Genomic DNA, 27,498 nt, shown 5'->3' on the forward strand with positions numbered 1-27,498 from the left:
TTGGGTGCTGGTGGTCTGACTTTGTGTTGCTCACAGGGTCTTGAATGTGGCACATAACCTGCATTGTGAGGGAGCGTCAGTTACGGCACTGCATCCACGTGGCACGATTACCCGAGGGTGATCCGGCTCACAGGACCTTCATTGTTGAGGACCAGACCAGGGGGTCGCCCACATAACACCAGGCTGCAGCAGATTGAGGGTCATTTCCGGAGGGTGGGACTGGACTGCGTGTCTTCCTGGAGGGCTGCCACCCGGGATCCTGAGCTGTTTCGTCGTGTGGTGGGTACGGCGATGCACTGTACCAGTGCATGCCCCCCAACTTGACTTGACTCGACGGTCCAGTTCCTGAGCAAGGCCCTTAACCGACAATCACTCCATCCTGGGTGTGACGTTAGCCAGCATCCAGCCACCCAAAAGCAGGTCCTTCAACTGGCAGGGAAAACTTGAAGGTTGGTGGCAGGATTGGCACTCCTGCCACAGAGTCCCAGTGTGTTGCTGAGAGGTCACCCGCTGCACTCGGTTCCCAATGTGGGTGGCTCATCGTGTGGTGTGTGTGGCAACGTGGTGTAAAATTAGCGCCTGCCCCCAACCTCCTCCTCTTCCTCCTCCAGCTCTAGAACAATACTCTTTGGACAAAGGAAACTAAGATCAAGATGGATAGAGAAGAGACGGAACGGCTCCTGATCCGATGAATAGCACATCACCTGTGAAACACGGAGGAGGCCGTGTCATGCATGGCTGCCAATGCAATTCACTCACTGGTGTCGCTTGATGATACGACTGCTGGCAGAAGCTGCAGGATGAACTGTCAGGGCTACACGGTGATACTGTAGATGTCCGATGCCAAACTGTTGTTCTTTTCGGAAATCAATGTCTTTTATTTTCCTGGCACACGCCGTGACACCAAACTTTTCCTAGAATCCCAGACCCCACCCCCCACCTGTACAATTTTGAGGTTCTTGCAGGCTTTTCTTTTAATATCAGATGGTCAGCCCATGGGTGGAAATTAGCAATCGTTTGAAATTGACGCCACGTGCAGAAGATGCTTCTGACAGACAGTGAAATGTTTGATTTCAAATAACTGGGCCATCTTTCTAATTCCCTTGCCAGACTCCCAGGCATCCACAACCTTCTCCCCAAGGGTCTTGGAGAGCTCTTTAGATCTTGGGATGATGACACCACACACGTCAATAGCTAAGGAGGGTCTGCAGACCCTCGATATCTGCGGCTTAAATACGACATTCAGGTCCACCAGCAGACTCCCTAAAGGGGGCTTAGATCACTGGCACCTCATCTGGGACGCCCATTCTAATCTGATGGAGTTGAAGTGGTGATTAATGGAGGGGTGCACTTACTTTTTCACATGCCTGTATATTAAAGGAATAGGCTGAGCGTTTAGGGGCCCCCACCTTGCAGTTTGTTGAGGTTAGTGAACCCCGAGATCAGATCACCACAAGTCTGGAGATGCAGGCTCATCTCCGGGTTACTGGCCTCACTCCCCTTGGCACCCGTGACCCGCCGTTAGCCCAGTCCTCATATTTCAAATGGGCTCGGCTTCCTTCACACAGCTGCCGGAAGGGGGTCCCGCTTCTGGAATGCCATGACGGGGGCTGTGGGGGTGCCCTTCCGTTCAGGCCAAAGCCGTTTGTCCCTGTCGTCATTCCCACAAGCGGCTGCGTTTTTGTTTTTTTTTTCAAATTTTATTTTCCTTGGCTGTTATGCGACTTGTGAAGAAAAGGGAAGCTGCCCACTTCCTGACATTGTTCGGTGGCGGAAAAGCACTTGTTGAGACTTCCTGCCTGCCTGGCGGCCCGTCGACGTGTTTCTCTGTCAGTTCCTTGCAGGTGATTGTGACGCAGCGAGCTGGCGAAGTGGCCACCAGACTGGTTTTGCTCTCATCCGCCAGAGACTGGGATCAGTGGAGACTTGGCGGGTCCAACAAGAAAAGGGGGTCCTCGTGACGGCTGGGAGAAGAGTCATCGGCTGCTGTCCATAGGACTTCACGGACCTCAGTCTGTTGGTCCACTCTTGGTTTAAGGTCAGCTCACCTCACACTTTCCTGCTTTGGCAGAAACAAACTGCAATACCACATTGGTCCACGGGGGGGCACTCACTTTTGGATTAGCATGTCTTCTGTGCTTTTACTTGTAAACTGAGAGCAGTTGAAGCTGAAGAGGATCAGGCGTGGGTGGTCTCGATAGTTGTACCTGTCTCTAAATCTGCCCTACGGTGGACTGGCATTGCTGCCGGGATTTGGTTCTTGAGTTGCTTCTGATGCTGCCAGGGGAGGTCTCAGCCTCTTGTGACCCTTTTGGAAGTATTATGGTCTTTTATGAGCTTTAATAATGGCTGGATGGAGAGACGGTAACAAGCAAATCAAACAGAGGGTTTGAATCTCTGATTGTTTGGATAGTGAAACTCCTTGAGGGGATGTGCTGCTCTTTGTAAAAGGCGCTATATAAAGTAAAGGCTTTGTAATTTCATGTAGTGCCTTTCATAAGTAAAAGCCTTCCCTCATTGTGTTTGAAATTAAAAAGGCACAGCTGGTTTTGCCTTTAATTGGTGGGAGTGCTCCTGCAGGCAGTGTGGTTACGTCAAACCCTGAGGCTGTGGGTTGAAATCCCACTGCTGACACCAGTGTGTGACCCTGAGCAAGTCACTTCACATGCCAGAGCTCTGATTGGAAAAACAGAAGAAATGGAACCTTGAGTTGAACCTCAAATGCCGTAAGTCGCCTTGGATGAAGGCACCAATATCAGTCATGGGGACTGAAACAGAAACCGTGAGATTTGATATAGCGCCTTTCGAGAGGGAATCACCACCTCAAGGCTTGTGCAGTGCTGTTGTTTTCCTTCTAGACTCACGTGGGGGTCACAAAGTGATCTGACCAGAAGGGGGCGACACTTTCTGCCTCAGCACTCTGCTTTAGCTGTGCCACTGGGGTGGCAGAAGACTGCAGGACTGGCTGTGGGGCTGAGACTGTGCAGAGTGAGGCGAGTGATTTAATATAACGCCTTTCCTTGCCGACTGCAGTCCTCTGGCACTTTAAGGGGGCAGTGTAGCTGTTTCCATATTTCTGCATCGTAAGTAGCGGCTCACTTGTTACTTAGTAGTGGCAGGGGATAACTTGATATGGCACCTTTCATGGTAAATGCCTGACCAAAAAGAGCTTTATGGGTAGAACTGTTTCAGTGTTTGATCAGAGGGAGCAATGGCAGATTAAGTGGCTCCCTCAGGGTCTCACAGTGTTGGAGGGGTGAAATAGAACCCTTCTGGTATGATATAGTAGTGCCATTCCATACCTTAGTGGCATCCTAAGTGGGCAGCGTAGCCCAGCACTTTCTGTGTTTCATTAGTGGGAGTAACGGCAGGTTAAGTGACTCACTCAGGGTTACACAGTAGGGGAAGGTTGAAATGGAACCCTTGACTTGATATAGCGCCTTTCCATGCTGAATCCCATCCCGAGGTGTTTGAAGGGGGCCGTGTAGCTGTTTCCATATTTCTGCATTGTGAGTTGTGGCTCATTTAGGGTATCATAAGACATCAGTGATGATGTCCCTGAACTTGATATAGCGCCTTTCATAGTATAGGCCTGCCCAAAATGGTCTGTTTCCATGTTTGATCAGAGGAAGCAATGCCAGTATAGCTGACTCACTCAGGGTCACACAGTGGGGGAGGTGGGCTTGAAATGGAACCCTTGACTTGATATATATATATATATATATATATATTTTAATTTTATTTTATTATATATGCTTTATTAATCCCGAAGGAAATTACTTAATATAGCGCCTTTCCCTACTGATTGGCACTTTAGGGAGGACTCAGGCTGTTTCTGTGTTTGATTAATGGCAGTAATGACAGTTTAAGTGACTCACTCAGGGTCACACAGTGCTGGGTGTTGAAACTGAACCCCTCTGGTATGATATAGCGCCTTTCTATGCTAAATCCCATCCCGAGGTGCTTGAAGGGGGGGCCGTGTAGCTGTTAGCCTAATGCATCGGTTTTGGAGACTTTGTGATTTGATATAGCGCCTTTCAGTACGTGCTTCCCAGAGAGAGCCTGACTGTTTCAGGGTTTGATCAGAGGAAGCAACACCAGCTTAAGTGACTCCCTCGGGGTGACATCGTGGTGATGGTGTGGGGTGAAATCGGACCTTGGTGATTTTATGTAGCGCCTTTCATAACCAAAAGCCTTCTCAAAGTGATAACAGAACAGCTGGTTTTTATATTTGGGCAATGGGAGGGCCACCAGACTAAATGGCTCCCTCAGGGTCCCACCGTGCATCAGTCATAGGGACTGAAACAGAAACCCGTGAGATCTGATATAGTGCCTTGTAGGGTTGATTACCAACTAGTATTTAAGGGGGGGTGTCAGTGTCAGGTGACTTGCCCAGGGTCACGGAGCGCGTCGGCATTGAGCTGACCAATAGGTGGCGCCACAGGACTCTGCTTTAGCTGTGCCTTTGGCTTGAGTGGCTGTGAGGGACTCGGTGGTGTCGCCTGTCATCGTGATGCATGAAGATGAATATCAGAAGGAAATAAACATCATCCGAGCTTTTTTTCTGTTTTAATCTCTTTTCGTGCAACAATGACTTGCACAGTCGCATGACGACCACAAGCAGATATTGAGCTGGAAATTATTTGCTCTTACTGGCTTCCTGCTAGGTGCTTGGGGACAATCTGCTCCTGTTCTAGACCCCCCACGGTGACATTCGCCCAGGACGGTCGGAGCACTCAGCTACTTCTTATTCCGATAGACGGACTCATGCAACATCAGCAGGTGGTGTCTGGCATTTCTGTCTTGCTGCTTTACCAAGTGTGCCCACGCCCTGGTGTGCCCAAAGTGATCTGTGTGTCTAGACGGAGTTTCCTGCCCGCCTGGCTGTCTTGGAAAATCAGACGTCTCCTTCTCCGAGGTGTGCGTGTCTACGCTGGCCATGGCTGCCACAGAGAGGTGAATGAAGGGACAAGGACTGTGAGGCGGACTGGCCCGCCATTTAGCACTGCACTCTTGGGCTGGCAATCTTGGTGTCACAATTGGTACGAGTTTTATGGTGGGGTCATTCCAGAACTTTCCTCAGTAATCATATCTGTCCCTGTTTGATTAATGACAAGCGAAACACGCAGGTTCACACACCTTTCATGTCACAAAAAAAAAATCAATCAGCGGTGTGTCTCGGTTGGCACCTGCTCATTGGTGATGCCATCTGACATCATCATCTTCATCAAGTGAGAGCCTCCCAGACACCTTAGAAACTCTACTGGCTAATGGTCTCTTCACAATACCTGATTTTTAAAGTGGGTTTCCATCACGCCTCGCAGTTAGGAGACCCGGGTTCGCTTCCCGGGTCCTCCTTGCATGGAGTTTGCATGTTCTCCCCGTGTCTGCGTGGGTTTCCTCCCACAATCCAAAGACATGCAGGTTAGGTGGATTGGTGATTCTTAATTGGCCCTGGTGTGTGCTTGGTGTGTGGGTGTGTTTGTGTGTGTCCTGCGGTGGGTTGGCACCCTGCCCGGGATTGGTTCCTGCCTTGTGCCCTGTGTTGGCTGGGATTGGCTCCGGCAGACCCCCGTGACCCTGTATTCGGATTCAGCGGGTCAGAAGATGGATGGCTGGATGGATGGGTTTCCATCACAGACTTTATTTACATAATCTCAGCGTGGCAGGGGCACTCACTGTGACACCCCCCACCTTATAGTCATGTAGTTTAACATCCCCAGCGACTCAGAGTCACCCCGAAAAAATCAAAAGGGGTGAACCTGCAATGCTTTGGAAATGTGGGCCTCTGCTGGAAATTTGTCACAGAGTCGTGCCGTTTTTGTCACCCCCTGAAATTTCTAGCTGTGTAATTTGACATCCATTGGTGACAAGATCAGCGACTGCAGTTGTCATTATTGACATCCACCTCCGGCTATAAATCGTGTAGTTTGATGTCCCCTGTGACTCCAACTCACCCTGTAAATGTCAATGTATGCCAGCTAGTTGTCACACAGTCACCGAGTACGTCATTCCCTGAGACTCCAAGCTGTGTCATTTGACTCCCTTAGGTGACAAGATCAACCATTGTCGATTTTGACGCCTCCTCTGGCATACAAGTCATGTGGTGTGATGCTGGCGTGGATTGAAATGGCAACCCACTTCAGTCGTGTACTTTGACATCCCCAGTGACTCGGACTCGACCCGGCAGAATCCAAGGGCTGACTTCACGATACTTTGGAAATGTCAGCCTATGCTGGAAGGTCATGGCACCTGTCACCCCAGGAGATTCCAAGCTCTGCAATTTGACATCCTCAGGTGACAAGATCAGCATCTGCAGTTGTCAATTTTGACATCCTTTCCGAGTGAAAGTCAGATTGTGTGCCACCGGTTAGAACTGAAATGGTGACATATCGTGTAGTTTGATATCACCAGGGCTGAGCTTGTGATGCTTTGGAAATGTGAACCTGCGCTGGAAAGTCGTCACCGAGTCGTGTAGTTTGTCACCCCCAGAGAAACCTACTGGGGTCATTTGACATCCAACGAGATCAGAGACTGCAGTTGTCAATTCTGATATCCCTCTGGCTACAAGTCATGTAGTGTGACGCTGGCTTGGATTGACATGGTGACCCACCCGGTTGTGTAATTTGCTATCCCCACTAGGAATGTAGTGTGACTGTCCCACAGTCGTGTAGTTTGACATCTCACCCTGACAGAATCAAAGGGGGTCAGCTTTTGATACTGTCGAATTATGAGGCAGCGCAGGAGAGTTGTCATGGAGTCCTTTACTTTGTCATCCCCTGCCATTCCTAGTTGTGTAATTGGACTTCATTTAAGTGACAAGAGCAGTGACTTAACCTAACAACCCTGCTGACTAAAAGTCATTTAGTGTGACGCTGGCTTGAACTGAAATGGAGACCCATGCAGTTATGTTTGTCACCCCGTGAGATTTCTAGCTATGTAATTTGTCACCCATAGATGACAAGATCAGCGACTGCAGTTGTCAATTCTGACATCCCCTCCGGCTACAAGTCATGCAGTGTGACATCCCCAGTGACTGGGACTCACCCTGTAAAAATCAAAGGGTGTGAGCTCCAAGTATGCTGGAAAGTTGTCACGCAGCAGTGTAGTTTGTCACCCACTGCGATTCCTAGTTGTGTAATTTGACGTACTCAGGTGACAGGTCTAGCAACTGCCGCTGACAATTTTGACATCTCTTCTGACTAGAAGTCGTGTAATTTGACATCCTCAGCAACTCCGCCTCACCCTGACAGAATCAAAGGAGGTCAGCTTTTGATACTCTGGAATTGTGAGCCAGCACAGGAAAGTTGCCATGGAGTCGGATAGTTTGTCATCCCCTGACATTCCTAGTTGTGTAATTGTGACATCGTTAAGTGACAAGAGCAGCAACTTAACGTCCCTACTGACTAGAAATCATTTAGTGTGACGCAGGCAATTGAATTGAAACAGAGTCCCATGCAGTCGTGTAGTTTGCCATCCCCACTAGAAATGTTGGGGGATGACAAACTACACGACTCTGTGACAACTTTCCAGCGCTGGCTCATCCCTTCTGACTAGAAGTTATTTAGTGTGACTGTCCCACAGTCATGTAGGTTGACATTCCCAGCAACTCGAGCCCACCACGGCAAAATCAAAGGGTGTCTGCTCATGATACTTCAGTAATGTGAACTGGAAAGTTGTCACAGAGTCGTGTTATTTTTGTCACCCACTGAGATTTCTAGCTGTATAGTTTAACATCCATAGGTGACGAGATCAGCGACTGCTGACCCCCCATCTGGCTTACAAGTCATGTAGTGTGACATCCCCAGTGACCCACCCTTTAAAAATCAAAGGTGTGAGCTCCAAAGTTGTCATGCAGTCGTGTAGTTTGTCACCCCCTGCGATTCCTAACTGTGTCATTTGGTGTCCTCAGGCACAATGAGACCAGCGACCCAGTTTCTTCCACCTAGAAGTCAGGTAGTGTGACCCCAGGGGCTGGGGTTCTGCCCACACTGCTACATCTACATTTTAAAACTCGCCTTTTCTGCCACACTACCCTGGCATGTTTTAAACCCCATCTTGAAAACGCTGCCGAGGGCTGCGCACTTCTGAAGACGGGAATGGATGGGTGGAAGTGCCGAATCTAATTTCTCTTTGATTGGTTGGTGCTTTTTAAGTGCCCCAAAGCGCCTGATTGGTTCCTCCTTATTATCCCACCTCAGCCTCTGATTGGTCGCCCTTCACCCAATCGTATTCCAACATGGAATTACTTTCTGTGGCGCTTGTTGTGTGTGTGGCTTACCTTTAATTCCTCTAAATTGTGTTTGTGTACCGTCTGAGTGCTGCTTACGTGTGCAAAAGGCAAAGCATTTACTGGTCGCTACAATTTTGTGATAAAACCGCAATGCCGTCGGTGTTATCCGTCCCTTTAAGGATTTTTCCATGAATGTGCGCATGCCCTGTGTAGGCGAATGCCTGCATCGTGTGTGTTTTCGATCATTCAGGTGTAAGTGGACATAACTTTCATAAGCTACGTGAAAACACCAATGTGGGCGGAGCATCGCTTCATTTTTATATGAAACTGTAGCAGAGTAGGCGGGGCTTGGATCTTCAGGTAAGGAAGCCTCCATTCCGGTGATTTCTTTTCTTTTCCTTTTTTTTTTTTTCTTGACCCCCACTTGGCATTTTTGAAACGCTGCACTTTTGAACCCTTGTGATTTTTCTTGACTTGTTTTTAATGAAAGCACTTGCGCCCTTTTTCACCATTCCCTTGCTTCATGTGTGTTTTGTCCTCATCTGCCAACCTCATCTCAGTTACGGTTATGACGGCGTCGGGTTCAAGAGGCTCCCAAAATGGAAGAGGGGGCCAGGAGCCAACCCGCCCCGTCACAGCTGACTTGAAGGTGTTCTCTAAATCATGGAGTGAAGCTCCTCTGATGGTAGCGCCCCCTTCTGGTGGGTAGACTGGCACTTTACAACAAGTATATTGATTTGTTTGTTTGTTTTGGCCCTTTGTGTCTTTTCAGGTGTAAAGAAGCCATGGCCACCAGCGCAGTTCCAAGTGAAAACCTCCCAACCTACAAACTAGTGGTAGTGGGAGATGGCGGGGTGGGGAAAAGCGCCCTTACCATCCAGTTTTTCCAGAAAATCTTTGTTCCCGACTATGACCCCACGATAGAGGACTCCTACTTGAAACACACCGAAATTGACGGCCAGTGGGCCATCCTCGACGGTAAGCTGACTCGGCAGAAAAACATTTGTGCGAAATCGGGGGTCTGGAGGTGACGCGGGGTCATAAGGATGTGGGAAGGTCGATACCAGAGAGGAGAGAAAAAAGATGGAAAACGCTAAACAAAAATCAGAAGTCATTAGTCAGGTGAGGAGTTAAAGGAGACAGTGAGGGGAATCGGCAAACGTGAATTTGATTTACAAAACTCAGACGAGGGGGGAAAGCAGCCGTGGTGACCCGTTAGGTGGTCACTCAGATGACATCACACGTTGCCCACTTCCGGGGAATCCCCTGAGATACCCAAAGCAACGGCTCATGCAGAATGGCGCCATTACAGGGACGGGATTCCACATAGCAGGAAATATCGAATTCCGTGAGGTCAACAACCCATTTGTGCACATAAGACTGCAAGAAAAAAGGCAGGAAAAAGACCCCCCCAGAATCGTAACACTCGTCTTATCCATGTCAACTTGTGCTCTAAGCCCACCACTGGCTTTCCAGTCATCCAGTTCCAGTTCACCTGGTGACCCTGCTCTGATTGGTTTTCATGTTTCTAGCGCCTCTTGAAGTGTTTGGCCCCATTTGGACCTCGACTGTGCCGTTTTCAGACCCAAGGAATTCATTTTGTGATCCAAACCTCCCCGAGGAAGTTATTTTCTTTTTTGCTTGTGGACGTTGCCTTAGTCTGACAATGGCATTGATTGTTGCCATGGAGATGTGTCCCCAAATTCTCCGTAGTTGCCCTACGTGTGATGTCATCGTCACACGTCTTCTGTTGTATTGTATCAGAGTGATAATTAAACTTTATCATGCATGTGTGCCAGACGATCGCCTTCCAGGCTCACCTGAGGCGTGTGGTACCACCCCGCCAGGACTAGATGGGGCGCTGTTGATAGCAGTCTTGTCTCCTCTTTTCCCCTCACAAAGCCAAGGAAGCTGCCCTGGCCTTCTGATCCTCTCAGTATATATAAAAAAGGGAGTCGCTCAAGGAAGGTGGGGTCTCATTTCGGACCTCCTTAGTAGAACTGCCATCACTTTCCGCTCCAAACTAAGCCACCTCTCCAAGAGCGGACCTTATCACTGCACCTGCTGCCGTCATCGGCCCCCCCAGCTGCCATCCATTATGGAACTGATCGCCTACTGCTGTCCCGCCGTGATGATTCCGTTAAAATGGGACCAGTGGGGACATCGCACCTCAGACACAACATCAGAGTGAAGAAAAAGTCACTCGTACCCCCATAGCCAGGCCACAGGCCAAAAAATGGTCACAATAGAGATGGCGGCCTTAGAACGAGGCGATTAACTCTTGTGACGCGGGTGTCGACTTATGGTGACATTTGGTGGTGTCTTCACGCAGCTGCCGGCCGATACACAAATGAAGTCAAGAATCTGATTCAGCTGTCACAAGAATAGACAGAAGACATCAAAAACGTTTTGGGGCAGCCACCCGTAGATTATGCCCTGGCTGCAAAATGGGTTTGTTTAAAAAGAGTTGTGTTCAGGTTCAAGTCCAACACAAAAAACTGATTGAGATGTGTAAAGATGGCGGCTCTAAAGGCCGAGACCGGAAGTGACGTCGTCAGTGGCGGTAGCATCAGAAACAGAAGTGACATCTCTCTGGGCCGGAAGTGACGTCATCATTGGTGCTGGGGAAAAAAATCAGAAGTGATGTCATCATTGCCGCCGAAACTGGAAGTGACATCATCGTTCATGCCAGAAAGACAGAAGTGACGTCTTTGGGGACCAGAAGTGACGTCATCATTGGTGCCCAAAGCGGAAGTGATGTCATCATTAGTGCTGGAAAGACAGAAGTGACGTCTTCGGGGACCAGAAGTGATGTCATCATTGGTGCCGGAACCAGAAGTGGCAGCTATCTGGGCTGGAAGTGACGTCATCATTGGTGCTGGGGAAAAAAATCGGAAGTGATGTCATCATTGGCGCCGAAACTGGACATGACATCATCGTTCATGCCAGAAAGACAGAAGTGACGTCTTCGGGGACCAGAAGTGATGTCATCATTGGCGCCGGAACCAGAAGTGGCGTCTTCATTAGCGCCTGAAAGACGGATATGACATCTTCAGGACCAGAAGTGACATCATCATTAGTGCCGGAAAGATGGAAGTGACATCTACTGAACCGGAAGTGACATCATCATTAAGGCCTTTTCAGGGAATGGAAATGACGTAGTCAGAGGCACCGGAAACGAAGTAACATCTTTGTTTCTGCCAGAGACAGAAATGAAGTCCTCTGGACCAGAGGTGACGTCATCATTGGCACAGAACCATGTGGGATTTCCCGTGGGTGGTCTGCAGAGGATCGAGAGAGAAAGTCAGTACACCTCGCCACCCCCTGGTCTGGTGTGGACCTGCCATTATTCAGGCCCTTTAGCTGCCTCCCAATCGCACGTGTGTGACAACACAAAGACGTCTATAATAATAATCATAATAATAATTCTTTACGTTTATATATGGAGTATTTCGCTTTGCGTATTCACGTCACTCTGTCGCCAGATCCGCCTTTAGTTCTGACGAAAAAAACATTCAGCTGTCAAAGAGTTAAAAACGAACACAACCCAAAAGCGAAACCTCAAATGAGCGCCAAAAACACGAACGCGAATGTCAAAACTCAGTGGAACCCAAGGGGTGGTAAAGCCATTTTTATTACCATTTTTTTTTTTGAGCTTCTTGTTTTATTTTTCTCAGTTTTAACTCCTTTGGTCTCAGTTTTGAATTTCGGGGAATTCAAGTGTGCAACATCCTTTGTGTCTGACGATTATTTGACGATGTTGAATATTTTTTTTGTGATTTCTTTGGGGCTGCCTCTTATTGGAGCATTTCATGGGAGCGTTGCTAGGTAACGACCGCGCAGCACATGACGGCTCACCGAGCCCCAAACCACAGACACAGTAAAGCCCAACACACTTTTAGGATAAAATAAAAGATTTTTATTCATCCAAATGATTTTTATTCATTTTAAAGATCAATGAATCCAACCAGCTCTTCCTCTTTCTGTCCTCCAGTTGAGTGTTGCCCCGCTGCCCCCCGGCTCTTAACTCATCTGATGTGAGGCAGGGGGCTTCTTTTCAAGCCAAACTCAGCAGGAATGCTTCTGGTGCCACGCCGCGTCTTCCTGGAAGTACTTCTGGGTGCCATATAGGAAGTAGGGAGGTCCTCCCTCCGACAGGACCCCTCTACCAGCACCCAGGGACCCCGACAGGGTTGTACTTCCGGACTCCCAACTCTTAAGCATCCATGCGGGTGTCCCAACTGGGCTGCCACCTGCCGTATGGCGGATGGAACTGTCCCCCCACTCCTGGCTTCCGCTGGTCCAAGCAGCATGTTAGTCAGTCCGGCTGGGCACAGAGTTAACTCTTCATCTGGCCGGGCACCACATCTGTCCTTGTGTTCTGGCCTCCCGTCTGGGTAAGAAACTGTCCTCCTTCCCGGCCAGGACGCCTGTTCTCCTCCTACACAGGACGTAAGGTCAGCACTGTCCGAGATTACGGACAAACGCTCCAAGAAAAGCCTTCCTTTCAGTTTCCTGCTTTAGCTGCGTGTTTTGTCTTCGACATCTGACTCTCTTGATTTCAGGTTTCGATTCTTGCTTTGCCAACTTGGGTGAGCCAGTCGTTACATTTTGGCCACAGAGCCACCGAGACTTTAAAGTACGTGTAGCAGTGAACCGCACCAGACCCCCCCTCCAGAGCCTCAATGGCAGTGGCCTGTGACCAAATGGGAGGTCATCACATGACTACTAAATTAGGGGTCTGTGTTGGTTTCACTTGGTGATTTGTAATACGTTTGCAGACCTTTCCGGTCGCGTGTGTCCATTTTGTCATTATGGGTTCCTGGGTGTAGACCGATGGGTGTGTAATGCACGGGATGATAAAGCGAAGAGGCAGTCTGACGACTTTCTCGATCCACCGTATAGGAAAGGCGCCCTCTGTTAACGCTTGCCATTCCCCGTATGTCTCCACCATCTTCCGAGTTTATAAGGTGGACGCCTGCACGCTGAAAGAATCCGTAGGCGGCCTTCAATTTGGCGTCTGCCTGTTCTCCCCGTGTTCAGGTGGCTTCCTCCCCAAGGCTTTGCCGCTTTGGTCCCCTGTATCAGAAAATGGAGGCGCTGGACCAGATTGTCCCCTTTTGTGTGTTGGGCTCCGTTTCTTTAAGCACCCTGACTATCGAGCTGGGAAATTGGGAAGAGAATCCAGCTGTAATTGCACAAATATTCTGAAGGAATTTCAGAGCGCGTTGCATAAGCCATCGCGTCATCTCATGCTGTGATTCACAAACCGGGAAGGTGTCAGCCCCCTTCCGGTAATTTCCGGCCCGTCTCTTATCATCTGTCACGCGTCACCAGCTGTGATCTGGGTGTTCTCGGGCGCCTCAGGCTCCTCTTTGACGTGTGTGTAGGAGGGTCTTTCACAACGGCTGTATCATTAAATACGGTGTGTTACATAACCGGGGCCAGCCTGCCAAAGTTCTCCTGACGCAGCTGCTGGCTTCATGTGCCCCTCTGAACCTTCTCTGAGCTCTGCTCCGGACCACTGAGGCCCCCCTTCCCACAATGCCGAACGCTGTCGGCCTAATGGTACAAATTAATAAAAAAAAATGATAAGGTAGGGGAGGCACGCAGCAGTCCCAACCGGAATCCCCCAATCCCCCCACATTTCAATGCTTTAACAGCACCAAAAATGGTGTAGGCCTTTTAAGAAAGCAAAAAAAAAAGAGCCCAAAATAACCTTAAAAATGCCCACTGGGGGGCTAAAACCATTAACACAGGGCAAGTCACTGGGTCTTTATGAATAAAATATTTATTATCTAAAATTGTTCTGTAATAAACTAAAAAAGCTCAGTGGAGTACAAAAGCAAAAACAAAAGGTGCCCCCCCTTAGGCAATCCAAGGAAAATAAAGTCCCAATACGATATGCAAAGTGTGTGCTCGACAAAACCGACAGAGCAAGAAGGTCAAAATGTAGGAAACCACAATTTGTATTGTGGCTGATAGAGGGCGCCATTGAGCCCCAGCCTCCAAACACAGCCACTGGTCTAAAATGAAGTGCATTTTATTGTACAAAAAAAAAAACTTTCTTCACAAAAGCCCTCACAAGCGCAAGGCTTGTCCTCCACCTGCCGACTCCCAACTCACCTGGATGAGGTGGAGCGGCTTCTTTTATGCCTGACCTGGGAGTACTTCTGGTGTTACTGGATTACACCCTGGGACCTCCTTGAAATGAGTGAGTCCTCACCCCACAGCTCCCTTTGGTGGCACCCACGTGTCCCAGCAGGGCTCTCCGTCAGGACTGCAGTACAAATGGGAGCTGCTGCCATCTGATGTATTGGGGGATGCCATAGCCACAGCCACACGGTCCTTGCCTGTCCTCCTGTTATATGTCCCTAGCCAGGAAAACCAGACTACTGTCCACCTGGGCATCTACAATATACTGTATATATATATATATAGTTGCTCTCTAAGACAAGGCAGACTACTTTGGAATCCCAAATTTTGACCTTTCCAGTGAGTGTTTTTTATTTCCTGCGTGCTACAGTTGGCACACCAGTGCCACCTGCTGTCTCAGAGTGAGAATTACAGTCGTACACCCTTTGAGCAAAATAAACTAAATCTCGAATGAACTAATTTCCTTCCTGAGTCCTCCCTGTGTGGAGTTTGCATGTTCTCCCCGTGTCTTCATGGGTTTCCTCCGGGTGCTCCGGTTTCCTCCCAAAGTCCAAAGACATGCAGGTTAGGTGCATTGGCGATTCTAAATTGTCCCTAGTGTGTGCTTGGTGTGTGGGTGTGTGTGCGTGCCCTGCGGTAGGCTGGTACCCTGCCTGGAGTTTGTTTCCTGCCTTGTGCCTTGCGATGGCTGGGATTGGCTCCAGCAGATCCCCGTGACCCTGTAGTTGGGATGCAGCAGGTTGGATAATGGATGGATGGATGTCAAACCAACATGCCACACGATGCCACTGTCAGGCACCATGACAAACAAGAAGATATCATAAAAAGATCGGTACATAGATATGAAAGGCACTATATAATAGATAGACAGATAGATAGATGTTAAAGGCACTATATGATAGATAGATAGATGTTAAAGGCACTATATGATAGATAGATAGATAGATATGAAAGGCACTATATAATAGATAGACAGATAGATAGATGTTAAAGGCACTATATGATAGATAGATAGATAGATAGATAGATAGATAGATAGATAGATAGATAGATAGATAGATAGATAGACAGATAGATAGATGTTAAAGGCACTATATGATAGATAGATAGATAGATAGATAGATAGATAGATAGATAGATGTTAAAGGCACTACATAATAGATAGATAGAGTGAAAGGCACTATATAATAAGATAAATAGATAGAGTGAAAGGCACTATATGGTAGATAGATAGGTATGAAATGTACTATATAATAGATAGATGATTAGCTTAATTTAAATTTTTACAGAAGCTCAAAACATTTCGCTTTTTCAGTAAAGGCCCCCCAAGTACGTTTGGGGTTGCTGGACGTGTTGGACTGAAGGCCGTGTCCTCAGGGCTGCGGCTGGGAAATGCAGCTAAAGTTTGGGATTTGGTTGTCAACACTTCACTAATTAGATATGTGATGTTCTCCTTTTCAAGCTTCATCCCAGACTTCACACGGCTGATTTGTGAAAGTTTCTGCTTTTGTTTTCTTGCAGTTCTGGACACTGCTGGCCAAGAGGAGTTCAGTGCGATGAGAGAGCAGTATATGAGAACTGGTGATGGATTTCTCATCGTGTACTCAGTGACGGACAAAGCCAGCTTTGAGCACGTTGACCGCTTTCATCAGCTCATTCTGAGAGTTAAGGACAGGTGAGGACACTTTTGTGCCTGTGATAGCTGCGTGACACCCGCGGTGGCCTGGCACCCACTCTGAGTTTGATTCCTGCCTTGCACACAAAGCTGCTGGGATAGGCTGCAGCTTCTGTGATCCTGAAATGTATAAACTGGTAAGGCTGACTCTAATGAAGACTCGGTCCATTATAAGCTTGCAATGGTGGGTGTAACACATTCAGCAGTGCCAGTTGCATGGCAGGATGCCAATCTATTCTGGGGCAGTTTCATTCATACCCCATTGTAGGTCGAGCTGACAGAAAGGCTCCGGTGACTCAGAAGACCACTCTGTGCAACTCTGTGGGGGGCAGAGAAACATCTCAGATTACACAACAGGTGGAACTTTCAGGCGGAGGGGCTACAACAGCAGAAGACCCTGCCAGGTTCCACTCCTGTCAGCCAAGAATAAAAAGTTGAGGCTGCAGTCGGCACAAGTTCACCAAAACTGGACAGTTGGAGACTAGAAAGCGTAACCTGGTGTGGAGAATCTCGATTTTTCAGCTGAGGGGACACAGATAGCCTGGATGGCCTGGAGGAGGAAGTGTGATGGTGTGAGGAAGGTTTCCTTGACCCACTTTGAGCCCATTAATACCAATCAGTCATTATCTGAATGTCTACTGGAGTCTTGTTGCTGACCCATGGCCACAATTGACCCATCTTCTAATAATGCACTAGGTGACAAAGCAAAGAGGTTTTGTGTGCCTGACCATGACTTCAGTGGTCCTCGGTGGTCTTATCAGTCACCGGATCTGAAACCAGTAGAACACCCTTGGATGTGATAGAGCAAGAGATGAATGTGCAGCTGACAAATCAGCAGAGATTGTGTGATGCCATTATGCCAACTTGAACCAGAAACTCAAAAGAATGTGCCCAGCGTCTGATGGAGTCCATGCCATTAGGAGCTGAGGCTCTCCTGAGAGCCAAAGGAGGTCCGACCCAGTATTAGCATAGTGGTCTCAAGATTGTGCTCAGTGAGCACTTACACTCTATATTAAGTGATGGAGAGGTGTGTATTCTATGAGCAGTGTGGACACCAGGGGGCGCTTCAGCTGCCCAAACCCAACACAGACAGGCACAGCGCACAAGTTTAAAAACACAAAACATTTTTATGATGGGCAACTCTTCCCAAAGCATTTCCCACCCCACACACAATTGTTCTTGTTTCTCTTTCTCGGTCGCATTCTCCTCCTCCGCTCCTCCCTGCAGGCTTCATCCACCTTGCGCCCACCCGACTCTGGCTCGTCTCTGTAAGGCCGGCAGCTCCCTTTATATCGGCCACCCCGGGTGAGGCAGAAACCCCCGTGCCATATGGCTCGTCCATCATGACAGCTCCCCCTGGTGGCACCCACACTACCCAACAGGGCTGAGGTAAAGAACTCCAAGTCCCATGATGCCCTGCGGGACTGCGGGGCACTGCTGCAACCCAGGGGAGCTGCCATCTAGTGTTCTGGTGGGGGGCAGTGCCCTAAAGGTGCTGCTTTCCCCCATCCTTCCATGTCTTGGGTGTCCCGGCTGGGTTGGGCTGCCGGCCGTCCCATACAGCAGATACTTGTGTACATGATATGATAAGTACGTCAGATCAAATTTCATTCGTCGCATACAAATAACACATTGTCATGTGCTTGAGACTATGCTGTGTCTGTGGGAATTGAGGAAGGCGTTTCCCACAAAGTGAAGAAAAATGAAGAAATTTGTGTTTTTTATCAGTGTGCCTCCTGCGTCTGCCTGTGTCGGGTTGGGTGGCTGGCACGCCCCCTACTGGTGTACAATACAATATGTAATGAAGCGTCTAGTCGCTTAGCTCTCTGAATATAAAGGAATGCCGACAATGCATGACTTTATAAATATTCAGAAATCATTAATAGAATTATAAATAAATAACTGAATAAAATAACTTTGGACTTCAAACCCTGAGGCTGTGGGTTCAAATCCCACTACTGACACCACAAGCCAGTCACGTGACCTGCCTGGGCTCCAACTGGAAAAACAAAAGAAATGGAACTAACTGTGTCTCAAAAGTTGTAAGACGCTTTGGAGAAAGGCCTCAGCTAAGTAATTAATAGTAATACATTGTGGTGGTCCGAGGGAATGACAGGCTTCAATAAGGATGCATTTTATGGTGCCTGCCATCTTTGCCGTCTCCGTTTACTTAATGATTTAAACAAAAACCAACGTCTGATGTTGTGCAAATTGAAACAAGAACTGCTGCCACCAGAATAACGTGGCCACAATAACTAAAGACCCCACTCACTGGGGTAAGAAGTGGTGTCTCCTCCTGGGTGGTTGTGTTTTTATGGCCTGGGGACCAGAAGGGGTAGAGTTGGTTACCCTCATTGGGAGGTTTCTTTACACTATGGAGGAAGACAAAAGAGTTAGCAGCAGCGCCCCCTTTCGCTCCAGGCTGGTACCACATGCCTGGGAAAAACTATATATAGATACAGTATACATAATGTCTAGATCTAAAGTACTGTATGCTTATGCAGTGTGTGGTACAGAAATTATATTTTTGTATTAATATGCCCAATGACTTCATTTTTTTTTTTTGTCATTTAGGGAATCTTTTCCAATGATCCTCGTGGCGAACAAAGTAGACCTGGTGCACTTACGCAAAGTTTCAAGTGAACAGGGCAAAGAAATGGCAGCTAAATACAACGTAAGTATGAGTTGGTGATGGCGCCCCCTGGTGTTCTCAATTCGGCGCCGGAGGACTTTGTTTGCTGCCAGCTTCTTCACAGCTTCACAATGGAATGGGGCAGTGTGGGTATTTTATGAAGATCCTGTGTTTGCCCTTATATCTGCCCAGGGTTTGATGGGAAATCCCCCCCACTGGGCATTTTTGGAAGTCATTTTGTGATTTACATGCTTTGGGACTTCTAGTTCATGACACCAGTATTCAATTCAATAGCAATTGAATGGTATTAATGTGCCCACAGGGTGCCAAGAAAACATTCCCCACACATTTATCCCACCACTGGCGCCAACCTGGACCGTTGACACTTGGCAGTTTGGATGCATGGGTTCATGCTGGTGGTGCCTCAGCAGAAACCGAGATTCTTCAGACCAGGCTACACTTGCCCAGTTTTGGTTAACTTGTGCCCACTGCAGCCTCACCTTGACTGACAGGAGTGAAGCCTGACGTGGTCTTCAGCTGTTGTAGCCCATCGGCCTCAAGGTTTAACGTGTGGCCCATTCTGAGATGTCTTTCCCTGCTCCCCACAGTTGGGCAGAGTGGTCATCTGAGGTAGAGTAGCCTTTCTGTCAGCTCGACCCACTCTGACCTCTCTCCTCTGACCTCTCTCATGAACAGAACTGCCACTCAGTGGACATTGTCTGGTTTTTTTGCACCATTCTGAGTTGTGTGTGGAAATCCATGGAGATCAGCAGTTCTAGAAATATTCAAACCAGCCCATCTGGTACCAACGTTCATGCCAAGGTCCAAATCACTGAGATCACACTCTGGTATTTGATGTGCCTCTTTTAGCTCATTTTGCAAACATATTGTCGGTTTGAAAAGATTCTTATCTGTCCTTTTCAATAGAAGCCATGGGTTTACGTTTATCCCTCCCCTTGAGGGGTTTTATGCTGTATTTCTAGTTGTTTTGCCTGCTCCTCATTTGTGGGCCTAAACCAGCAGAAGCCAGCGGGTAATGAAGCTGAGCCTTTACTGGTCAGACCAGTGAAGAACCTGGAGAGCTTGGATGGCTTCGTGTGGAGGCCTCACAACTATTTTGCCTTGGCTAAAACTCCATTTCTGTATTTTGGGGTTTAGTTTTCTTTGGAATATTTTTGTACTGAGTTTTGTTTGGGGTTTAGTTCTATTAGAATTTTCCGTCTGTTGGGATTCTTTTGCTTAACCGGAATAAGTAGAAAGGTTTTATTTGTTTTTTAGGCCAGAGGTTTCAGAGGTTATCCTTTCTCTTTCTAGGGCTTTCTCTTTTCAGGCCTGCCTTTGTGTTTTTTTTTTTTTTTTTGAGGTTTTAGGCCATATGGTTTTTGTGTGTGTTTAGGCCTTTGTCACCTCTGCCATAACACCATCATTGGCACTGTCATTGGCCCTGCGCTTGCTCGCTTGCCAGTTATCGTGCCAACTCCTGGAGCTCTTTCGATTTCCATCTTTCTTATTCTTTGGTTTTGTTTCTGTTTTTCTTTTGCAGATTCCTTACATAGAAACAAGTGCCAAGGACCCACCGCTTAATGTGGACAAAGCATTTCACGACCTCGTACGGGTAATTAGGTAAGGCTTTTCAGCCCCGCCGCGGTGTGACCCCGAGCTTTCCCAGTAGTTACAAATAATGGAGACGTTCTGGACTGTGATTTTTGAGTTTGTTTTGTTTTTAAAGATATATTTTTTGTAATTTTGTCAAAAGATTTTCCTAGACGGTGGTCTAGGGTGGTCTCCCACTACGCCCGTCTGTTGTGTCATGTGCCCGAGTGCGATTGCCCTACTTGCCCACTGGCTTGCACTCACACTGCACATTAATGTTCCAGGCCCGGGCGCACTTTCCTCATCACCATGTGACTTCATGTAAACATCACATACACATCACAACCCGACTTTAATACCACCGTGTCTGTACCATAAGCTCCGTGTCGTTTTGGACTCTTGTCTCAACAAATCTTCACATTTTTAGCCACTTTCCAATCATACAGGAGGCTGACCCAACGCCTTTTTACATGTCAGAGGCTAGATTATGACCACAGGGTCTTCATTAGAGATCTACTCGGGCCAGAAGATATGACAGACCTCCCGTTGTGGAAGGCATGTCCCCCCTTTACGACACGCCAGCTTTCAGAGCCAGAACGGGCTTGACATGGCGGCTGGAGGGCCTGACCTCCGTCCTCAGACGGTACTCTTTGGACTGTCAGATTGCCACCATTACCTTGTTGATGACCCCTGAGAACCACCATATATCGGTGGGCTTTTGCCCCCTGGCAGGTTCAGCCAAGCTGGGCAGGTTTCAGGCTGGAGGACAAACGCAATTCAGCACCAGGTAGGGGGGCTCAGCGTGAGGCCAACCACCCCACTCGTATAACTTTCATCGAGTTACAGAAACAATGTCGAATGTTCCAGTGGGCTTGATCCCACTTCTGATGAAAGCCCCCAGCTAGGCCAGAAGATACAAGAGGCAGACCTTTGCGAGACCACCTTATTCACGTCTAACTCATTCAGGACAGCTCATGGGCTCTCCTAAATCCTGCTGGAGTTCGGAGTCGTCTCCTAAATTAGGAACTTTTGATAAGATGCCCATCCTTCTACTGCTATGACTAAGTCTGTGCCCCCCTGATATTTTGGTGCCAGTTAGCACCGCTTTCCTTCCCTGCCATTCCTTGGTAAATATGGAGACCCTGATTTGTCTTCTCTTTTCCTAGGCAACAGATACCAGAAAAGAGCCAAAAAAAGAAAAAGAAGACCAAGTGGCGCGGAGACAGGACGACGGGCTCGCACAAACTGCACTGCGTCATCTTGTGACAGACCTCCGCGGGATAGAAGGTGACGGACACCCGTGAACAAAGGAGACAACGCGGGCTGGGTAGGACCCCCGCCGTTGTGATGTGTTTTTATTAAGGTTTATTCCTGGTGACTGCTCCCCCCCAGGAGACACAAGACTCTCTGCCCTCAAAAGACAGACAGAATGGAGCAACGTGAAGGAGACCCTTAAAGAACGTTTGAAAAAAAAAAAAAAGAAAAATGGCGTCTTGAGCTCCGGTGACCTCTAATGAGGCTGTTTAAAGATGAAGGACCACCCTTGGTGTGGCTGATGAAACTCCTCACCATATCCATATGCCTTTTCCACGGTTCCTCCTACTGGAGCTCCACGGCTGTTCGTAAGCGGTAGTCAGACACTGTCGGGATTGGGGGGCTTTATGTCAAATGAATGCTGACTTTTTCCACGCCCGTATTGGGGTGGTCCATTCAATGAGGTGAACCATTTGTGAAGAAGGTTCAAGAGGATGGATGACCCTCAGTCTGTTGATCCTCACTTACTCCACCGTTTTGCAATTAGCCGGCCAGCGTCTTCATCACCATGGAATGCGTAACGACATTAACCGCTGGTGGAGTCTTCTTCAGGGATGTTCATAAAAAAGAACAGCAGCCCACAATGCCAACATGTCACCATGGCAGGAAGGTGGCTTGTGCTATTCCACTAAGGGGATCAATCACTTCTTCCACACTCACTTTCTCCTTTATCCATTCTTTGGAGGGGTCCGCACTCCCACACAATGTCCCCTCACATTTCCGCATTTGCATCCTCCATCCCTTCATCGTGGCGACATATGAGCGACTAAGTCTGTCCTCTTCCTCCTCAGGAGAAAGGCTTTGCACCGACGGACCACTTGACATTAACGGATGTTGGGATACCTGAGCTAATGAATGGATTCTTGACGGAGGGCAGACCACAGTCTGGTATCTCAAAGTGGAACAGAATCGAACCAATGACCCTGGATGGCATATAGCGCCTTTCTCAAGTTCATTTCTGTTTTTTAAAGCTGCAGAACAGGCGGTCAGTAACGTGATGGCGTATCTCAGGGGGTCCTCAGGTTCAGTCATGGGGGCCATCAGGTGGCTGTAGGCTTTTGTTCCAACCAGTACCCCAATCTGTCTCGCTGGTCACTTAGCTGTTTGGTCCCCCACATATTTTGCATTTAGAAAACTATATATGAGAAATATTTGTATTTTTTCACCATATTTTAAATGTTTAACTCTGCTTTGTCATTTTCATTTAATTCTCGTATTTGTGTTGCCTGCTCCCTTTATTTTATTCCGATGGTGACAATAAGTGACAAGCAGAGCAGACAACATGGACAAATGACACTGAATGTGAGTAATCAATGTAGGCCTCGGCATTAACATTTGCAGTGCACCATCTATGTAATCCGTACAGCAGTAAAATGCATTGCATCTGTCATGCCAATGGATGGTGCATCACAAAAAGTTCTTATAATAAAAAGCATTGCTACAAATGTTTATGTGTTGCGCCACCTGTTGGAATAACAAATACAATGCATATGTCTCTGTGATATGCCATTTAGTGTGGGATTTGTAAAAAAACAGCCTGTTGGAATGACAAATACAATGCATTTTATAACTACAGATGTTTGTAATGCACCATGTGTTGGAATAACAGAGACATAGCAACCGGATGGACACACAGATGCACAGACAGTTGTCCTTTCATTAAGATGGATGTTTGTGATGCACCCTTTGTTGGAATGGCAGAGACTTGGTAACCGAATGGAAACACTGACACCTGTCCTATTATTAAGGTAGATATCTGTGATGCACCATTTGTTGGAATGGCAGACATAGTAACCGGGTGGACACAAAGATGTGCAGACACACAGACACTTGCCCTTTATTAAGGTGGATATCTGTGATACACCATTTGTTGGAACTGTAAGGACATACTGTTACCGGATGGACACACAGATGCACAGGCACTTACCCTTACATTAAGGTGGACATCTCTGATGCACCCTTTGTTGGAATGGCAGAGACATACTGTAGTTTCCGGATGGACACACAGACACTTGTCCTTTTAATTAAGGTGGACATCTGTGATGCACCATTTGTTGGAATTGTAGAGACATACTGTAGTTTCCAGATGGACGCACAGGCGCTTGTCCTTTTATTAAGGTAGATGCCCTTCACTTTAGAACGCAACTTCTTGTGGTAAATTCATAGGCGCTACAATTGTGAAGAAATAACTTTGACTTGAAAAACACCAAACTCTTTCTTTAACTTAGTAGAGAGTCCAATTAGAAGAAGCAGTTGGTTGGGACAAAAACCTGCAGCCACAGTGGGGTCTCCTAGGACTGAACTTGCGAAGCCCCGCTGCATTGCACTCCAGGCTTAAAAACGAAAGTACAGAGAAGTGGACGCAGTCGGTGCCGACGCACTTTCTAACTCTTCAAGTGCAGTTTAACAACAAGTGGGCTACGTGACTTACTCGGGGTCACACAGAATTCAACCAGCAACGAATGCCTTAGCCACTAAGCCATATTGAGCACTTCAGGCCGGTTTAAAATCCTTGGATATTATGAAGGCCCCCCGTCATGATTTAGGTGCCTGGCCCCCCGTCACGGGCCCTCCCTCATAAGTGGACCTTGGGCTTTCATTCTCGTAGAATGTTCTAGAGCTCCAAACTATTGAATCCAGTGTTCTATCATTTTTTCAGGAGAACGTGAGGGTTGACTTGGCTTTGTCAGACCCCACTTTTGGTGAACTCAGAATGAGGTGTGCTCTGCCATCTTGTCTGCGTTTAAAACGTGAAGAAGAACACGACGAGCGAGGACTGAAAATGAAAAAATAATAGAGAAGAAGAAATGGCGGAGTCGGAGAGCCTGTTTGTGTTAGGAATGAAAGAAAAAGAAAATATGGAGGTCAGGATTCATTCCAGCAGCCGGCGTGGGACTTGAGACTTTGTGTCAAATACTGGAAGGCATCCAGCGTGTAGCCCACTCGTTCAAAACAAAACACAGAAGACCACCCTCTCTAAGACGTGCCCGCCCGATGGAGGTGTGCCCAGCGTTTTGTGACTTTGGTTGTAACTCTCGATTCCGACACCTCTCTCTCTCTCTTCTTTTTATTTTGGAAGGTCTTTGTCGGGGGCTGTTGGGGGGGATAAAGGGTCTGAATTCTCCCACCGTTATCTATAAGGTTCTTCAAAAAGTGACTGAAAGTTGCCTTCTGCTTTGAGGCGATTTCTTAGAAATCTTGAATGTCACGAGACACCCTGAAGGACGCCAACCTTGGGACAAATCATGGATGAAGGCAGCGGACCGGCCAGTAGGGGGTGGCACCCCCCCCCCATGGGCCCTGGTGTCTGTGAGCTGATGACATTCGTTTCCCTCCAGATGATGGAGTGTCTGTTTTATATTAGGCGGTTCATTCGGACACGTTCTTGTTTTATGTATTTTTAAAATGCACTGGAGATGATGGCGTATTTATTGAATTTTTCCACCATTAAATGAATGAAAAACCAAAAATATAAAGGTCTCTCGTGTTTTTTTTTTTTCTCTCTCAGAGTGCAGATTTGTTCACTTGTTGGAAGCTCCTTTTTGCTCTTGGAAGCTTTATGTATTTTAAGAACATTTTTGGAATAATAAATCTCTTATTTTATCAAGAATCGAGATGGCCCTATTTGTATTCAGCCGGGGTTTTTGATGGGATTCCCCCCTCTTTTGCCGGTATCACAAAACTACTAAATGTCACCGTGAGCACCAATCTGCAGCAGGGGGCACCACGAATTGTGACGTCACCCATTCTTGAACATGGCCGCCTCAATGCTCCATGCTGGGAGTGGGTGTAGGACACGTCGTATCCTGGCGCAATTCCTAGGATTAATTCTGAGACGCTTGATAAACACGGGCATTGGTCTCATTTTACTAGCACCGTGACACTGCGGCCTGTAGGGGGACCTAGTGTGTCATCCCTATGAGGACCAAAAGAACAAAAGAGAAGAACAACAACATAAGAGCTGCAAACATCCAAACCTAAACCTCCTGGGCTTCCTGTTCACCCCAGGGGGTGAAGCTACAGGGGCACCGGCCATCCCTATTGAGAACTCAGGGCCCACCAAAGGCTTCTATGTGATTTTTGTAAGTCCGGGACTGTTGCGTGGATCAATCGTCAATCAACTGAGCTGCTTGCTTCCAAGGGGGGATACAGCAATGAATCGAGCTGCTTTAAACTTGAAGCCCCCCAGACATTCGAACGGTCATCAATGAACTGAGCTGCTCTAATCTCCCAGGTGGATATTCTTCCTGTCCTTGAACTTGCCCTCCTGGTCCACAAAAAAATTCTGATTTTAAAAATGGCTTGCCCACCTAATCGTTTCCTGAATCCCCCCCCAGTGGAATTTCTGACGCCACCCCTTGCTCAGTTCACTTCACCGGACTGTTTCAGCCTTCACTCTTCACTTCTGGCCTCTTTGCCTTTCCTTGCCCTGTGGTAAACCGGTGCCCTGTCTGTGGCTGGTGCCAACCTTGTGCCCACTGCTGCTGGGCTGAGCTCTGGTCCCCTTGTAACATTGACTTGATTTAAACAGATGTGAGAATGTTATGCTGTGTTAACAAGGCGAAGTAGCGCATCTGGCTCACAAACCCGGGGTCCTGGGTTCAAATCTTGTGCCCAGTTGTTATGTGAGTGGAGTTCTATTTTGTCTACATACGCCGTTATGCTGACAATGAGGTCCTCTCTTGCCCTCAGTTCTTTGGAATATCATGCCGTGACGGGTGGCAAGATGCTGCTGTTGCCTTTCAGTTTAGTGATTGGGGTTCAAGCTCTGGGCTCTCCCAGTGTGGAGGTCTCATGTCCTCCTTGTGTCTGTGTGGGTTTCCTCCTACAGTCCAAGGACATGCAGGTTAGGTGGATTGGTGATGCTAAAATGGCCAATCTGGGTGTGTGTGTGAGTGTTCACCCTATGACTGACTGGCACCCCGTCCAGCAATGGTTCCTGCCTTGTGCCTGATGATTGCTGGATTGGCTTCTGCTGCCCTGCTCTGGATAAGCGGGTTTGGACGATGGATCATCTTCTGAACTTTCTGTTGAATAAACAGTCGACAGCCTGGAGGAGGAGGAGGAGGAGTAGGAGGACAGAAAATCCAAGCATGAAGGCGTCCAGGCCTGACTTTCTCACCTCCTGCTACAAGAGTGGGGCTCTCGAACTTCCGACAGAAACGATTCCCACGACCAGCTGACCGCGGTGCCTTGGCACGCAGCTAGAAACAGCAGACGAAGCGTCTCCCACAGAGTGTTGCTTCTTAACAAGTCCCAGACGGCAGCCGAGGGGCTCACTCTCATTCAGCAGTTTGAACGTTAGGCTGGATTATTGGAGGATGACGTAGTCGGACCCGGGGCTGTGGGATAGGACTGTCGGCCTAACTGGCTGATGGTGGCCCATACGTGTAATTTACTTTTTTGTCATTTCTAATTCTCTGCTATAGTGCCAATAGTAACGTATTCAACCACATTAAAACTGATGGCACACACAACAATGCTACATAAACATGACAGGAACAAGCTCAAACAGCCTGGCACCCAGAGGGTCTGGCATTAATGCATGGCAGACAACTCGTACCCGCACACCTTTCACGTCACACAAAATCAGTCGGACACTGGGATAATAGTGCCAGCATCAGTCTGGCATCAGACCATTTGGATTGACCCCTGATGTGTGTGTTTGCCCAGCAGTGGACTGGGGTCCTGCCCAGGGATTGTGCCTGTCTTATAGCCAGTGCCTGCTGGGATGGGCTCCAGCTTTTCTGTAACTGTGCCCTGGAGTAGTGGATTTTGAAAATGGATGGATTTTAGAGCTGAATATTTTTATTTACAAAATGTATAAACACAAATATAATAACCAATATAATAAACTGTTTTTTTAACAAATCCCACACAAAATGGCATATAACA

The 27,498-nt window shown here is 47.8% G+C and overlaps 1 protein-coding gene across 2 annotated transcripts in view; it reads left to right on the forward strand.

The window, feature by feature from the left end:
- mrasa (muscle RAS oncogene homolog a) overlaps window positions 1-22,301 on the forward strand; it is a 35,555-nt gene extending 13,254 nt beyond the window's left edge. The window contains exons 1-6 of one of the 2 annotated variants that reach the window (XM_039755294.1): window positions 1,825-2,038; window positions 9,006-9,211; window positions 15,911-16,064; window positions 18,639-18,738; window positions 20,240-20,319; window positions 21,456-22,301. In XM_039755294.1, coding sequence (XP_039611228.1) covers window positions 9,019-9,211; window positions 15,911-16,064; window positions 18,639-18,738; window positions 20,240-20,319; window positions 21,456-21,555 — 627 coding nt within the window. In that variant the 5' untranslated portion in view covers window positions 1,825-2,038; window positions 9,006-9,018 and the 3' untranslated portion in view covers window positions 21,556-22,301. Of the gene's footprint in view, window positions 1-1,824; window positions 2,039-9,005; window positions 9,212-15,910; window positions 16,065-18,638; window positions 18,739-20,239; window positions 20,320-21,455 lie in introns of those variants that run through there. The other variant, XM_039755293.1, reaches the window with a different exon arrangement.
- Window positions 22,302-27,498: the final 5,197 nt, after the last annotated feature.

This window comes from Polypterus senegalus, chromosome 6 (assembly GCF_016835505.1).
Source record: "Polypterus senegalus isolate Bchr_013 chromosome 6, ASM1683550v1, whole genome shotgun sequence".
NCBI lineage: Eukaryota > Metazoa > Chordata > Cladistia > Polypteriformes > Polypteridae > Polypterus > Polypterus senegalus.